Genomic DNA, 15,686 nt, shown 5'->3' on the forward strand with positions numbered 1-15,686 from the left:
CAGAACAAGGTAATGGCATTAGCTCCACACTGACAGTGAATGCCTGTTAACAATTATTTGTTTTTGCCATGTGACTGTGTTCAGATTCGAGCAAATGAGTTGAAAGATTATCAGGATAAGGAAGTTCTTTTTTAGTGGGTTCATGTTCCTTTTTTTCTGAAGCATGGTAAAAAACAGGAAGTGATGTAGAATTTTAGCTGTGTGGGAGCATGATAGAGTTGAGTGACTTTAACCAATACGTGTGCATGACTAAATCAAAAGTATGCACACGCCAATATTGAAGCCCTTAGATTTTCATTTGGTAATGACTTCATCTAGAATCAATGTTCTTCCACAACACAGAGCATGGCCTCTGTTAAACTACCCATAACTTTTAGGGGTAAATGGTAAAGGAACTATTGCACTTAGTATAGGGAATCATATCTACCTAGGGAGGTTCCCAACTTTCTCCCACATGCCATGTTCAACACTTGCCCCCAACACGCAAAGCCTACAACTACATGCACTCGTACATTATTCTTCTTCATTTTGCTTGCTTGCGCCATCCAATTCTTCCCCAATGAAGCATGTGGGACCCAAAATCCTTTATCCAAAAGCTAGCATTAGATATGATTTTTTAGTACAAAAGGAACTTCAGAAGGCTTGAAGTGAATCTCAGATAAGCAAAGAGGTCGTTGGCTTTTTTCACGTAGCGTAATTCCTCAAGTTTGTCTCCATAAAGTTTGGCAACAATAGTTAGATTTTAGCTCAAGTTTCACTCATGTGCACTTTTATCTTAGATAATAAAAATTAAAAAATTAAAAATATTTTCTCCTTCTAAAAAGTTAAGTTGCACCAATAAATACTGACCCTTTTCCTTTGTGTTGCTCAAGTTTCAACCTTCACAGTTTCATTTCACAACCACTCTTATCAAGCTGAAGGTGTGTGCAGTCCTAATTACCGGTAGAGAAGCTCCTTGTTGGAGAAGCAGGGCACGTGCAAATTTGTCGGCTCTCGAATGTCACTTAACCATTTGCGCGTGCTCCCCTTCTCCAACATGGGTTTCTCCTCCTTGGTCCTTCCTTTCCTGGCCTCTTAACACATTGCCTCTTAACACATTGTCTCTGACGCTATATGAGGTAATGATATGCTAATTGGGCTCCCTGTCTTGTTCATATGTAAAGCTATTGATTTGAAACATGCATCTTCTTCGAGAAACAGAGTGAAGCATGTCACTTTCAAATAGAGGAAGAATTACAATTTTAACTACCGCTTACACTATAAAAACTAATATCATTTCACAACTGAGATATGAAGTTCCACTTCAACAAAAGAAAGAGAACCCCTTCCACTTCCACAAATTATATCCCTGGACCAGCATCTTCATATATCTGCTCCTCCACGACTCCGTCCCTTTTAGTCTTCTCTCTACCCATCATCCGAAAAGGGACAGCGACAAAGGTAACAAGGGTCGGCAATCGAAATTATCATTATCGGAACTTAAGGGGCATATTCATCATCCGAAAAGGGACAGCTCTGTCAGTTATTATTAGTGTTTCTTCTTTCAATTTACTGAGCACAACTCTACTTTCAGTTGCACTGCAAATCAAGTTCTTTCTTCCTCACAGATCAGCCAGTGGTTTTCTATTTCTTCCCTAGAAACAAACTAGATATAGATTATTACTGCTGTTATAAAAATATATGCTTGGGTCAAAATCACAGTAGACAAAAACAATTTTCTTTAGCTTATCGACTGTCCAATGTGATTTTACCTTCACTGCGATTTGTTTTCCAAACATGCACTAACATGTCACCATGTTATATACTCAAAAAACTTTTAATTGCTGATCTTGAGAGTTCTTAGAAGTTAGAATCATACATAGGAGTTCACATTATGCATGGAGGATAAATAAACTGTTACTTTCACTGATGGGTTTTAAATTGCATGGATTTTCCACATCATAGTTTTTTTGTAAGATCAGATTGACACTAACTGTAATTGAAGCAGGATAACCTGGTACTAGAATAGGAAGTATGGTTGTGCCCTTAGAAAAGGTCTATACCAGCTGAAAAAGCAACTAACTGGTTCACTTAAAGAGAAATTGTGAAATTTTATATCAGAATAAACTAATTAGCCAAGAATAGTTAAGTTCATCTTTTTTGTTTCTATTGCACATGATAATAAAAGTCTTGCTATTGTTGCCAGCTTGTGGCCTCTGTATTTAGATTTGTTTGCTTTAACTCTCTTCTTTGTCATAGTCCTGTCTTTACTTTTTCCTTGGAAAACAAAACTTTTCATTACTCTTGTTAATTCAATTCCTTCTATTGGTTTAACAGTCAGGGTGTTGTAAACCTCCAACTGCTTGTGAGTACAATTATGTGAACCCAATACTTTGCATAAGCCCTGTGAATCCTATGGCAGACCCAGACTGCTACATATGGAACAATTACCAGAACCAGCTCTGCTACAAGCCTACAACTGCAATGCATGCAAGGCAGGTCTACTTGGGAACCTCAGAAAAGAGTGGAGGAAAGCCAATGTCATCTTGGTTGTGGCTGTTGTGGTCCTTATCTGGGTCTATCTCATTGCCTGTAGTGCCTACAAAAATGCTAAAACAGAAGACCTCTTCAGCCGCTACAAACGGGGTTGGGTTTGATCCATTTTCCTCCCAAAAAACTCAGAGGACCTTCCAATTAGAGCATATTTGAATTAGCTTATCTTTCTTCAGAATCAATTATGGAGCTCGGACGCAACTTACATAAGCTTCCCTCCATGATTGATTCGAACATTAAAACCAATTGTAGAAGATGTACTCTTTCTCTTTAAAATCAATCTTCTTCACTAGTACAAATATTCCTTTTCTAGTTCTCTCTTGATAGTGGTTAACAAGTGGTCCAGCAAGAGATCTTCCAAAATAAAACTAGATAACACTAATATAATCCTGATTCTAGCTTTCCTCAGAGCAGGGTTATTCCATGTCAAATTGTCAGTGGTTTCTAGTTTTTTCTATTGGATCTTTTATGACAAACGTTGGTTACCTTAACCTTTGATGCTAGTATCCACAATCTAAACATGCATGCACGTGTGACACCAACTTTACTTTGTATTTTAATTCTCTGAACGCGTGAAACAAAAAAGCCAACCAACACTAGGGACTGTAAAGAAACTAGAGCTTCTGGAATTTTGAGGTTTCCAGATCTCTCATTAACTGAAAGAAAAATCTTCCCAGATCTTTTGGGTAAACTAGCCACTTTTAATGCATGATTTAGAGTACAAGAAACGAAGAGATCAGAATTCAAGTTGTGTATTCAATAAATTTATTTATCTACTGGATAATGCATAGGTTGATATGCCACAAGAAAATAGTTTATAGCTCAGAAAAATTTCTTTAAAATATTTAAAAACAAAAAATTACATACAATGTGAAGAGAATCAATCTCCCATCAGAGTCACTGCTGATAAGTAGACACATACATTGATACAAATTCTTTCAGTTCATATTTATCTCAAGCGGTAGAGCTTCCTAGAGTACACAATGTACATAGGATCAGAGCGTCCACGATTAGGAGATATATCGACAGCCTACAGAAAAACGTAAACGGCATTAAACCTTCAATTTACTTCAGCAATGGTAACACTTTCGTACTATATGAAACATTGCAGAGACTTGTCATCATATCATAATTCTTCAATAACTATTAGTTGAAGCATGGATGGGTTATGCAAGCTTAATCACAAGTGGCAAGTTTTGTTGCACGCAGGCGTGTGAGAAGAACTAAGAAGTAAAGAATATAAAGCACAGGGGGAAGAGTGGGTTAGATATTAGAAAGAGTTAGAGATTCATGCAGCTTGAAGCTTGTCCCCACAAAAATGTGTCAACTTAAATGGGAAAAATAATCATGACTGTGCAGATAGCTGAATGTCTTTCAAACAGGCAAGATAAGAAATTATCAGTTAAGGAATTACCTGAGGGGGTTCAAATCCACCAGCATAATGGAAATATGAACCCACAATCATAACGTGGTCAGCATCCCCAGTTGATGTCCATAAAGAAATGGCTTTTGTCCAGAAGCACCGGTTTGAAAAGCTAGTATCATCAATGAAGTTATCCTCAGTTAGTTGGAAAGCACATAAGAGATATAAGACCAATAATTGAAAGAACATCATTAAGCGGAAAACAGGCAATCCTCATAAGATTTCTTATTTATTTGATTGGAGTATGAAACAAAGAATCTTGGTCTCTCAATCTCCTTATGTCTAGCAATTTGATCCCCCAAGTTCAGATATACTAATGTCAGTGATGTGCAGATTCGATGGAGGATATTAAGTACTGGGGATTCGTATTTTGAGGGATCAACCTAATCTTAATTAATTGATAACTTCTGACTTTCAGGGACCAAAGTAAGTTCTACTCTAAAACAACTAGATGGAAAAAAAACTCTCACTTTCTAACCGGAAACTAGAGTGTAGTGATCTTAGAAAAAGACAATAAAAAAGCCGTGAAAGAAAAAAGAAAGATACTTTTGAACTAGTACTTATCAGAAATTATTGGTAGGAGTAAAATGTTCATGTCCAAAGATACTGAAAGCACCTCATTCTGTTACTCCAAATTATGGGATGAGGACGAACGTGTCTGCATTGGCAATCTAATGATGCATCTGGGTTCTGGTTGCAGAGCTCTGAACACATAACTCTCAGTTTAACTAGTCAGCAGTTGAGTCAAATGTTTTTTTCCCATTGCCCTAGTATGACATTACATCGAAAAATCTCTATATCAAGGGGTCAGGGTTTATTTGCCCTTATCATGCAAATGCAATTAATTGTCTACAAGCATAATCAAAGCATGAGTCCACGAGGTTAAACTAGGAACTATGCTCTCAAGTCCCAAGTAAACTTTAGACAGAAATATTATAATAACAACGAACCTTTCCAAGGAGCAAATCAAGGATATATACACCCATTGTAGTCATTCGTCCATTAGATCCAGGAGAAAATTCCTGTAATGAAGGATCATAATTTTAATATGAATAATAACTTGCATAGCACTTTCAGATGGTATCACAAGAATAGATGATAATTCAAGAAAACTGAAACCCAACAAGTAAACTATTATACTTAGAAAAAGGACCATTTACGCACAAAATATAACATAAATAACAAAATCTTGATAGATTTGTTTAAAACTACATCTGTCACACAAAAAATATTGACACGGCATGCTATTTGCATAGTTCCATATGAAGCAACTATAAATAGTGGTTAGCCAAGTAGAAAATAGAATATTACAAAGAATTAAAGGTGTGTGACATCAAAGTTCCAGCACCTTGATCAAAATCCTTGTAGATAAAATCCAATTTCAGTCATGGGGGAAGTACATGTAAATGCAAAAAAGTCAACAGTCGATTTATTTTAAGTCAAATAATGAAGAAAAAAACAAATATAATTATCAGAGCACAGTAGGAAGAAAGAGACAATAGATCAAAAACCCTAATAAATGTCATTGGACGATAGACTACTGGGGCTATAAAGATAATAACCATATTCTCATACCTCAGCATCCTTTATATATGGTTCAAACCAGCTCCAGAGACTTTGGATCAGCAACATATCTCAGATAGAGAAATCCAACCTATCAACAATAAAGGGAATCAATGCAAAGCATAAGATAAACAGACAGGAAATAAAAACAACCAAGAAACTTGACATAGACCTAAACAAAATTTAAAAAATGTAGAAAAGCAGCTGAAGAAAACCTCTTATGATGATGCCAGGTAGACTACAACCAAACCATATATTGTCTAATTAAACAAAACTCGAGATCAAGAGAAGGGAATACAAGGTGCAAGTTAGTGCATTCCTAACATCGTGAAAATTAGAAGTAAAAAGGCAGAGATGTTATTGGTTCATTCAAAATATCATTGAAGCATATGATCCTATGATCTATCTATATCTCCTAGTCTTAACTATCTTACATTGGAAATTCAACAAACCCACCAACACACTCGGACTTAAGGGACATATTCATCATATCGTTTTAGGGACTTGCATACTCATAAAGTGGAAGCCTTTAAGCCCCCCAAGAAGGCTTAGCGCCCTCAAATTACCATCATCCCAAAAGGGACAGCGACAAAGGCAACAAGGGTCGGGAATCGAAATTACCATTATTGGGACTTAAGGGACATATTCATCATCCGAAAAGGGACAGCGACAAATGCAACAAGGGTCGGCAATCGAAATTACCATTATCGGGACTTGAGGGACATATTCATCATCCGAAAAGGGACAGCGACAAAGGCAACATGGGTCAGCAATCGAAATTACCATTCATCCGAAAAGGGACAGCAACAAAGGCAACATGGGTCGGCAATCGAAATTACCAGTCATCCGAAAAGGGACAGCAACAAAGGCAACATGGGTCGGCAATCGAAATTACCATTATCGAGACTTAAGGGACATATTCATTATCCGAAAAGGGACAGCGACAAAGGCAGCAAGGGTCGGCAATCGAAATTACCAGTCTCGGGATTTAAGGGACATATTCACCATATCGTTTTAGGGACTTGCATGCTCAGAAAGGGGAAGCCCTTTAGGCACGCCAAGAAGGCTTAGCGCCCTCAAATTACCATCATCCGAAAAGGGACAGCGACAATGGGTCCGCAATCGAAATTATCCTTCTCGCCACTTTAGGGTCATCTTACCCATCTCGTTTTTAGGGACTTGCATACTCTGAAAGGGGAAGCCCTTTAGAGACTGAAAGAAGGCTCAGCCATGTAACTACCATCATCCGAATGCAAAAAAAAACAGGGACAGGGACAAAGGCAACAGGGTCCATAATCGATCTTGGAGAGAAACCCTAAATCAGAAAAGCGATGGAGAAACATGACGAAGAATCCGTAATCGGGCACAGAGAAGAAAGAAAGAGAAACCCTAAATTGAAAGCCAAACACATTCATTCATTAATCTCAGAAAGTTACCCCTCTCTCGCTCTCTGTTGAAACAACCAGAAGCCATGAACGCTTTCCCTCTCTCTCTCTCTCTGACTCTGATTCTTGTTCGCGCCATCTCCAACCGCTCGCTCAGGGACAAAGGCAACAACGTTTTCGCTTTGTGGTTCCAACCGCTATATTTTCTTTCTTCGAACTGAACTGGACAAGACAAGTGTTTATTTATAACGTTACTGTGCTTAAAGATTAAGCACAAAATAACACAAGCGTGTTTCTCACGCCACGCGTCTTCATTCTATTTTCATTTTAAATCTTTTTTCTTAACGCTAAAAATCTGGAGTAAATCTTTTTTTTTTTAAAATGAAATCTGGAGTAAATCTAAATAGACAAATTAAGGAAAACATTCAAATATCTTTTTATTCTATTAATTAATTTTTCAAAATTTACTTCTTATGCATCCGTACTGTAACATGCTTTATTTAATAATATATTATCATCTTATTTAATAACAAATAATTTCTTAAACTCATCAAAATAATTAAATCACAAAATATTATCTTTTTAAACAGAAAATAAATTAAAATTTGAAATCAGATTTTGTCCACCTCAACGACTATGAAAAATATTTTCATATGTTTGGATAAATCAATGTAAAATTGTTTTTTGAGCAAGATAGAAACTATCTAAGTAACATTTTAAAATAAATAATAACAAATATATAGGAAAATAATTTTATAAAATTAAAAAAGGAACTTTTAAATAACAAGTTTTTTTTTTCTTTTTTGACGTTAAATAAGTACTTCATTCAAATAGAAGGGGAATGAGTGAGAGCCATACAATCATCTAACATAACTTTCCCTTAGGGGGCGTTTGTTTCACGGATTGGAAAAGGATTCCCGGGAATGTTTGGGCCGGAATCTACATTCCAGTGTTTGGTAGCAGATTTGAAAAAAATATTCTCAGGTATCTTTCATTCCTGGGTAAGTCATATGCCCATCCAGAAGCATTTCTCATTCCCATGATGAAGAGGTGGGTAAGTTGAATCCTGAATAGAAGGGAATGAGATTTTTGGTGTGAAATCTCTGAATTGCCACTACCCACTACCAACTAACCACTACCCATGTCTTTTACCGCGAAGGGTATTTTAAGAATTTTACTATCTATTCCCAGGAATATACATTTTGAACCAAATATATATTATAATTATACCCAGGAATATTAAAAAAGATTCCCAGAAACTGATTTTGTGAACCAAACGAATTTTTTAAAGATGTCTGGGAATAACATTCCCATCATAACATTCCCGGGAACAAGATTCTCGGGTATCATTTTCCAATCCGTGAAACAAACACCTCCTTAGACCACTTGATCCCTCCCCAAACCATACATAATCAATAAAAGAAAGTGCCAATTTGGACATAAAATCAGCAGCATTGTTACAACTCCTTTTAGCATGGAGCAATTGCCTAGTATGGAAATTATCTGATAAAATCTTGCAGTACTTATTTCAAGGCTTAGATAAAGTTAATCTTTGCAATTCATAAACTAGTTGACATGAAGCATTTTCCATTTTCAAAGCGAGGAAACAGCTCAAATTTTATGAAGGCAATTTTTTTTTCAGTCTTTATTCTAATACTAGCATTTTTACCCCGTGCGTTGCACGGTTATTAAGATTATTGTGTAAATATATATGTAGAATAGTTGTATAACAGAGAATAAGTTCAAATATGTATGTGAATAGACCAACTTAAAAATGTTAAATAATAAACGTTGTATAACCCACCAATGTCAACACATGAACAGTAAAATAAATCCAAGATTTTGCAGAATGCCTTGCAAAAACAAAATGTTAAATATTGTTTATTTTGGAGAATTAAGATAGATCTAATCAAAATAAATTAAATCAATTCCTTTGAATAATTCCGGTTTTATAATTTGTAAAAGCTATGTAAGAAGTCAAATTTGAGGAAGACTTTTTGCTGATTTTCATTCCTTCAATTTTATGGTTCTTAGTTTAAATTTAAATGACTAAAAAGTCAAGCATTAAAAACAACAATATGGAGAATTAAAACAGTTTTATTCAGTACCACAAAAATCAAATCCCCATAATCAATATAGGTACATAGTCAAAAAAAAATTGGTACGTACAACCGTTTCCTTTTTTTAATGGAAATAAATTAAAAATCACATGATATTTTGCTAAAAATTCTCTTTATACATAAAATAGGTTAAATGCATTAACCACCATCATTTTGATTTATTTATTGTAATTGGACAAAAGAGTTTAAAGGTATTGACCACCAACATTTAATGTAATTTTATTTCCTACGAAATTTAATAAATTAATTACGTTGAGTGATTTTTTAAAAATCATGATACAAATTAACTTTATGTGAAAAACGGTTTTCTTAAATGCATTAATTACAAATTATATTAAATGAATTAGTTACATTCATATTTAAATATAGGTGAAAATGACTTTTTACGCAGATTTTGGCTAATTACAACGTTTAAAAATAATGCTGCCGCCCAATAAGGTATATTCATTTCATTAATGCATTAAAGTAATTTTGGCAGAATTATGATATGAATTAATTTTTATAAATTAATTTTATAAAAAAATTTAAGCATTAAAATCAAGTGATTCGTATTGTTTTATGCATTATATGATTTCGGTTTATATATGTCTTATTATGATTATTACACTTAATTAATGCAAAATAAGCAATACTTAAATAATTAAATGATTGTAATTAATGTAACAAAAGTAATTTGTATCATGATTTTTAACAAATCAGTCAACGATATTAATGCATATAATTTGTCGTTTATATTTTTAAAATTTAATTTAATTTAATTACCTGATTTAACTCAACAATCAATATTTAAAAAAAAACCAATTAATGTTAAATGATAATTAAGGTGATTATGTTTATTGAATGGGCAATGATTGATTACGTTAAAAATACTATCATTTTTTAAAAACATTCCAAATTTGATTATCAAAATTTGGTGAGTATGAAAAAATTAAGTTAAGTAAATGCATTTTATTTCTCAAAACTAAAAAGAAAAACTCAATATTTCTCATTTAATTTAATTTTCTTATTTAAGTTAATAATGTAGATTTTAACCCAACACTCAATATGTTGTTAAAAAAATTAAGTAAAATGTTGAGTGTATATTTTTAACGTCATACTCATGTATAAATTTTTTTTTTAACTTGACACGTTGATTTTCCTTAGTGAAGCTCTGATATAGAATTTTTCCATATTTTTTTTTAACTTGAAGCAAATAATAGTGATATTTGATTTTGAATAATAAAATGTGTTAATTCAGTTTTTTTATAAAATATTAAAAAACGAAAATTTGTATCTAATTAAGGAAATAGTGATTATTTATCAAAAATCTCACATTGAATAACGAAATTCTTTTATTTTGAACTTGAAATCAATCAAACATTAATGCCCAAAGTTTTTCCCCTGATTTAAAGTTAATTTAGGCAAGGAATAATCAATCATTTTCCTTTTTTAAATTAATGCAAGAAAACATAATGTATTAACTAAATCCTCAATTTGAACCTGATATAGGTCATCATTTCCTTTTTTATATTTATTCAGCAATAAAGAATAATAGTTAATTATGTAAGGAGAATATATACACATTAGGTCCTTAATTTGTGGATTTTAAGCTATCAATTTATTTTTACAATATTAAAACCTTTTTTTGAGTTTTTTTTTTTAGAAAGGAAATGCATTTACCCAACTTTAATTTTCTCCTTCAAATTAGACTCACCAAATTGAATGATTAAATTTACAATATTTTTAAAAAATGGTTTTCGTAAATGATTTTTATATATTGAACAATAATTTAAATCTGATGTTTTTTGGAAGGTATTCTTCATCAAACATAATAAATTGAAATCGAACTCAGAAGTACTTGCGAATTCCATAATCCGAATAATTTATTGAAAGTACTAATTGTCAGGCAAAGACATCAAAATAGGCAACTAGACCAAGAAAAATGGATATTGAGTTTAGACCACTTATGGCCAGCAGACTTCAAAACAACGATAATGATATAGGTCAACAAAGAAAATTAAATCTAGACCACGTATGGTCAAAACGAAATCCACATCAAAAAACAGGAACATAATTTCCTCATATCTTCTCCTTCTTGACAACTTCAAAAGTTTATTTCTCCTTCTTGACAACTTTCAATACATTTTGTTGGTAATCATCAACTACAATAGAAAAAGACAAAAACTAATTATTAGTTTACAGAAAAAATTCAGATCTAACAGGTCAATTGAATAGAAAGTGGGAAAAAAGGCCTTTTGATATGAGAAGGTTGATTGATAAAAATTTGCATTCAAAAATTTCGATTGATATGAAAAGTTTGTTTAAAAAAATACCTTTTTGTTGTTAATTCAACGACTGCAATTGAAAAAGCCAAAAACTCTGTATTAGTTAACGAAAAAAATTCAGATCTAACAGTTCAATTGAATGGATAGTGGGAAAACCGGAAAAAATTCAGATCTAATATGTCAATTGAATAGAAAGTGCGAAAAAATACCTTTTGTTGTCAATTCAACAACTGCAATTGAAAAAGCCAAAAACTCAGTATTAGTTAACAGAGAAAATTCAGATCTAACAGTTCAATTGAATGGATAGTGGGAAAAACGGAAAAAATTCAGATCTAACAGGTAAAATGAATAGAAAGTGCGAAAAAATACCTTTTGATATGAGAAGGTTGAAACTAAAAACTTGCACAATAAGATGGCAAAAACACCTTTTGAATTTGAGATGAAATCAACAATAAGAAGATTGATTTATAGGAAATGATTTTGAAAATTACATTTAATGGGGGACAACAAAACTAAATTATAGAGATATCAGTGCAATTAATAAATTTGTGTGAATTGTTGTAGTTGTGACACTTGTCAGCCAGTGAGGGGAGTGGGATGAGAGTGAACCTTGGAATGTCATGTGTCTAATGCTTGTTGATAACGTTTTTCTTTTATATAGTATATAGATTTGTTATTGAATAAAATGATAAAGCTTAATGTTTTCACCTAATATAAAAAAATAAAGATATCTAATTAAAGTAATTATTAACTATTATAAGATAATATTTGTTGCATGATTCTCTTCGAGTTTGTTACACTATTCACTGTATTCTGTATATAAATAGATGTTTAGGGAACACTTTTGAAAAACCCTCTACATACCAACTCTAATATTTATTTCTACGTCAAATTCAATTTAAAATTAGAGTTTAGTGGATATACACAACATGCCACGTATGTAGAATAATAACTTTCACCTTAAATTTTAATTAAAACAAGAATATATTTGATGATGTGGCGAAATTCAATTGGGTGACTGTGTAAATAAAGTTTACATGACGGCGCATACACATTAAATTCTTAAAATTAAAGAATAAATGATTTAGATTGATTTAGTATTTTTTTTTAAAGATTTGGTTTTTAAAATCAAATAAGTGAAATAGCTCACCCTTTATCTCTAACCAGCTAACCTTGTTCTTCCTTTTTTGTTGTTCAGGACTCTTGTTGCGCAAAGCCACGAATTTGGATCCTCTTCAACACTTTTTTCCATCCAGCCCCTGCAGCTATATCCCAGCCATTAACTTTTATATTCAAAAGCTTTGATTAAATTGAAATTGAGAGATAACTTAAATGATTTATTGGGGACCAATCAAAACACTGTTGTACATGCATCCGTTGGAGATGATTTGAATCCCAAAGCCACCATCCTTCCTAGCATCGTGAGGTAGCCCCGTACAGGTTGCAAGACACAAGTTCAGAGCTCATCAACAAATTTGATTGTCTAGTGAGATACAAGATGAAGATGACAAGGAGGAGAGAGGCATGCATGACCCCACCCCCCTTCAAACTCACGCACAAAAAAAGATCAATATTTTAAAACTGGACCAGACATTGGTTTAGACAACGATTTAAGATTGAAAGGCTCAATCTTGTTGAACCGTGGTCGAACCGATATTAATTAAACAATATTTAAAAAAAATTATAATGTATTAAATATATCAAAAAAATTAATATAGAAACTAAAGTGAGAGAAATTTGAGATATGATAGGAAAATAAAATAAAGATATAAAGAGAAAATTTATGGAAATGAAATAAAAGAAAAAATAAGATGTAAAGTATAAATAAATCAAAAACCCATCATTTATTTTTCTCTTCGCTTATTGTCTTTCTTGTCATTACACACTATGAATTATTTATCAATATGTCCCTTTTAGTCTTCTCTCTACCCATGTTAGTACATATTAGAATTCAAGATATAAACATTTATGAGATATGAAGAAAAAGGTGGCAGAGAAAGAGAGAGACCCGTAAAGGAGTATATGAGAGTTGAAGGATTGATCAACAATGATGTAATCCTGGGTGAGCTTAATGCAGACATCAGAATCAGCCAAACACGTCCTTATTCTGTTCCAGCTCCGAGAATCCGTGACATGGTTCTTGAGCCAGGCAGAGAATCCGTGATCCTGGACTCCATGTAGCCTCTACCGGGAACATCATAGCTTCCATCGGGTCGAGTAACGATGAATGCAAAGACGAGGAGGGAAAGGAGAAGGGCGATGAGGATGGCCATGCAGCAAAGGTAAAAGGCCAAGAGGCACTGTTTGTTCAAGTAAGCCCCGATGAAGCTAGTTATGGAGACGAGAAGAATGAGGATGCCGAGGATGAGGACGTGCCAGCGGAAGGTGTGGATGCACTCGTTGTCTGGCTTGGAGGTGATGACCCTAGTTTAGTAGTGTTTTTAGGGACATTTTGTAGTTTATTTTGAGTCTTTTTATTGAGTCTCATGTAGTGTTTCATGCATTATCATGCATTTTTATCTTTCTTTAAGTTTTTACTTTGTTTTGGTAATTTTATAGTTTTATAGGGACTTTTCTTGCATTTTAAGTAAGTTTAGGACTTGCATATCTTTTCTACTTGAATTGAGGGTCTTTTGTGCTAATAAACTCTTGGAAATCCTAGATATTTTCCTTACTTTGTTCCCAAGCAGCTAGGTCTGAAAACTGATGAAGAAAGAAGGTCAAAAGGCTTGGAAAATTGAAGGGAGGATTAAAGGGGAGTTAAGAAGAAGGTCAAGAGGCTTTCTAGCATGTAGAGAGCGCTCAGGCGCTCGTGTTGAGCGCCTGAGCGCCAATTGGATCGATGTTTACATGATGCTAGAAAGGAATTGACGCCTGAGCGCTCCTGATTGAGCGCCTGAGCGCCAATTACCTCCAGAGAGCTTGTTTTGGCTTGGAATTGGCGCTCAGGCGTGCTTAATTGGCGCCTGAGCGCCCAGACTCGACCTGTTTGCCTATAAATAGGCTTTTTGTCATTTCTTTTGTAACTTTTGTCATTGCTGTACATTCCTAAATAAGTTAGAAGTAGGGTTAGGCTCTGGAGCTTGAGGAGAAGCATTCTCCAAGTCCATGTTCCAGGTTTTATCCTTCTTTTCTTGTATGGATTCTATAGCCATGCTTGGCTAAAACCCCTTTTGCTTTGGGTTCTTTGTAAGACTTTGAATGTTTTAGCTATCAATCCTTTTTTATTCATGATGTTCTGAGTAAACCCTTGAATCTCACTTCTATGCTTTATCTTTCAAGCTTGAATGCATGCTAGCTTCTTACTTTTCTATAATCATAACGATAGTTTGTTATAGAATTGGGACTTGTTGTGAGATTACTCCTTCTATACTTGCTACTAGGAATAGAGGAAGGGTTGGGGTTTGTTGGCCTGATTTGTATGCTTAGTGCTTCTAGCAAATGTTTAGGTTATCAAGGAATTGAACCTATCTTTTGATTAGGAAGGGTTTTCTTTGCGAGGCATCGAAAGATAACTAACTAGGCTAGAACATCAAGGAGAGACTCGGGATTAATTGAATAGGAAGGTTTGCTAAAACTGAAATAGTTGAACAAGAACCCAAGGCAATCTCATCTCTGTTTTTCAATCGCTTTATTACTTGATTACTTGTCTTTTTACAAACTCAAGAAACAACCAATTATTAAAACTGAATTTTACTTGCTTTACTACCGTGAACTCGAGGCTTAAACTGAATTCTCATACCAATTCCCTGTGGTTCGATAAATTAAAACCGGGTAGATTCTGTACACTTGCAGATTGACCAACAAGTTTTTGGCGCCGTTGCCGGGGAATTGTTTGTGGTTTTTGGTTTAAGTTTTTAGTTTGTGGTTTTATTTTTGTTTTGAACTTGTCTAGAATTGGTGCTACTAATCTTTCTCTGTTTAGTATCAAACTTTCAGGCTACTCTCACAAGAGACGCTACTCTCACAAGAGACACCACCATGGGTGGCCAAATGACGGAGGAGGAGATGCTATGATGGGTATTGAGCCCATGAGAGCTTCACCATACCATTCTAAGGAAGGATATTTCTGCATGAGCAAGTTCTCAATTTACATGTAGTCATGTTTAATTTGTAGTTTGAAACAAAGTTTGTCCTCTCGGTGTGTCATCTAGTTCGAAACTTCATCCTCTAGAGACTAGAGGCACTTTTGAGTTTCACCCTGAATTTCATTGGGTAATGTAGCTGAGTGCCGAACACGAAGATAATATGTTATCTTCTTTTGTAATGCAATAGACACATGATAGTTATAATGAGCCCAGAGATATTTAATTCCTTATTTTCTATAATTGTTACAATTAAGTGCTCAATAACTTTTTGTTATATTTGTTTTTGAAAGTGGAAATTTGATTAAATAAAT

At 33.9% G+C, this 15,686-nt stretch overlaps 1 protein-coding gene and 1 long non-coding RNA gene across 6 annotated transcripts; one reads left to right on the forward strand and one right to left on the reverse strand.

The window, feature by feature from the left end:
* The first annotated feature begins 1,175 nt into the window (after nt 1-1,175).
* Nucleotides 1,176-2,723, forward strand: LOC130731097 (uncharacterized). The gene is made up of 2 exons (XM_057583283.1): nt 1,176-1,440; nt 2,317-2,723. The coding sequence occupies exons 1-2, from the start codon at nt 1,291-1,293 to the stop codon at nt 2,686-2,688; spliced, it is 522 nt and encodes a 173-aa protein (XP_057439266.1). The 5' UTR covers nt 1,176-1,290; the 3' UTR covers nt 2,689-2,723.
* A 607-nt stretch (nt 2,724-3,330) lies between these two features.
* Nucleotides 3,331-7,133, reverse strand: LOC130731099 (uncharacterized). 5 transcript variants are annotated; one of them, XR_009016570.1, is made up of 5 exons: nt 6,955-7,133; nt 5,531-5,609; nt 4,572-4,977; nt 3,947-4,067; nt 3,331-3,562 (listed from the first exon to the last, which is right to left on the reverse strand). It is a non-coding gene; the product is annotated as an uncharacterized LOC130731099 (long non-coding RNA). The 5 variants fall into 5 exon arrangements; XR_009016572.1 differs by having other exon boundaries at nt 5,734-7,133; XR_009016573.1 differs by having other exon boundaries at nt 4,572-4,722; nt 4,906-4,977; nt 5,531-7,133.
* Between the last annotated feature and the right edge of the window lie 8,553 nt (nt 7,134-15,686).

The sequence above is a fragment of the Lotus japonicus genome, chromosome 1, assembly GCF_012489685.1.
Source record: "Lotus japonicus ecotype B-129 chromosome 1, LjGifu_v1.2".
Lineage (NCBI taxonomy): Eukaryota > Viridiplantae > Streptophyta > Magnoliopsida > Fabales > Fabaceae > Lotus > Lotus japonicus.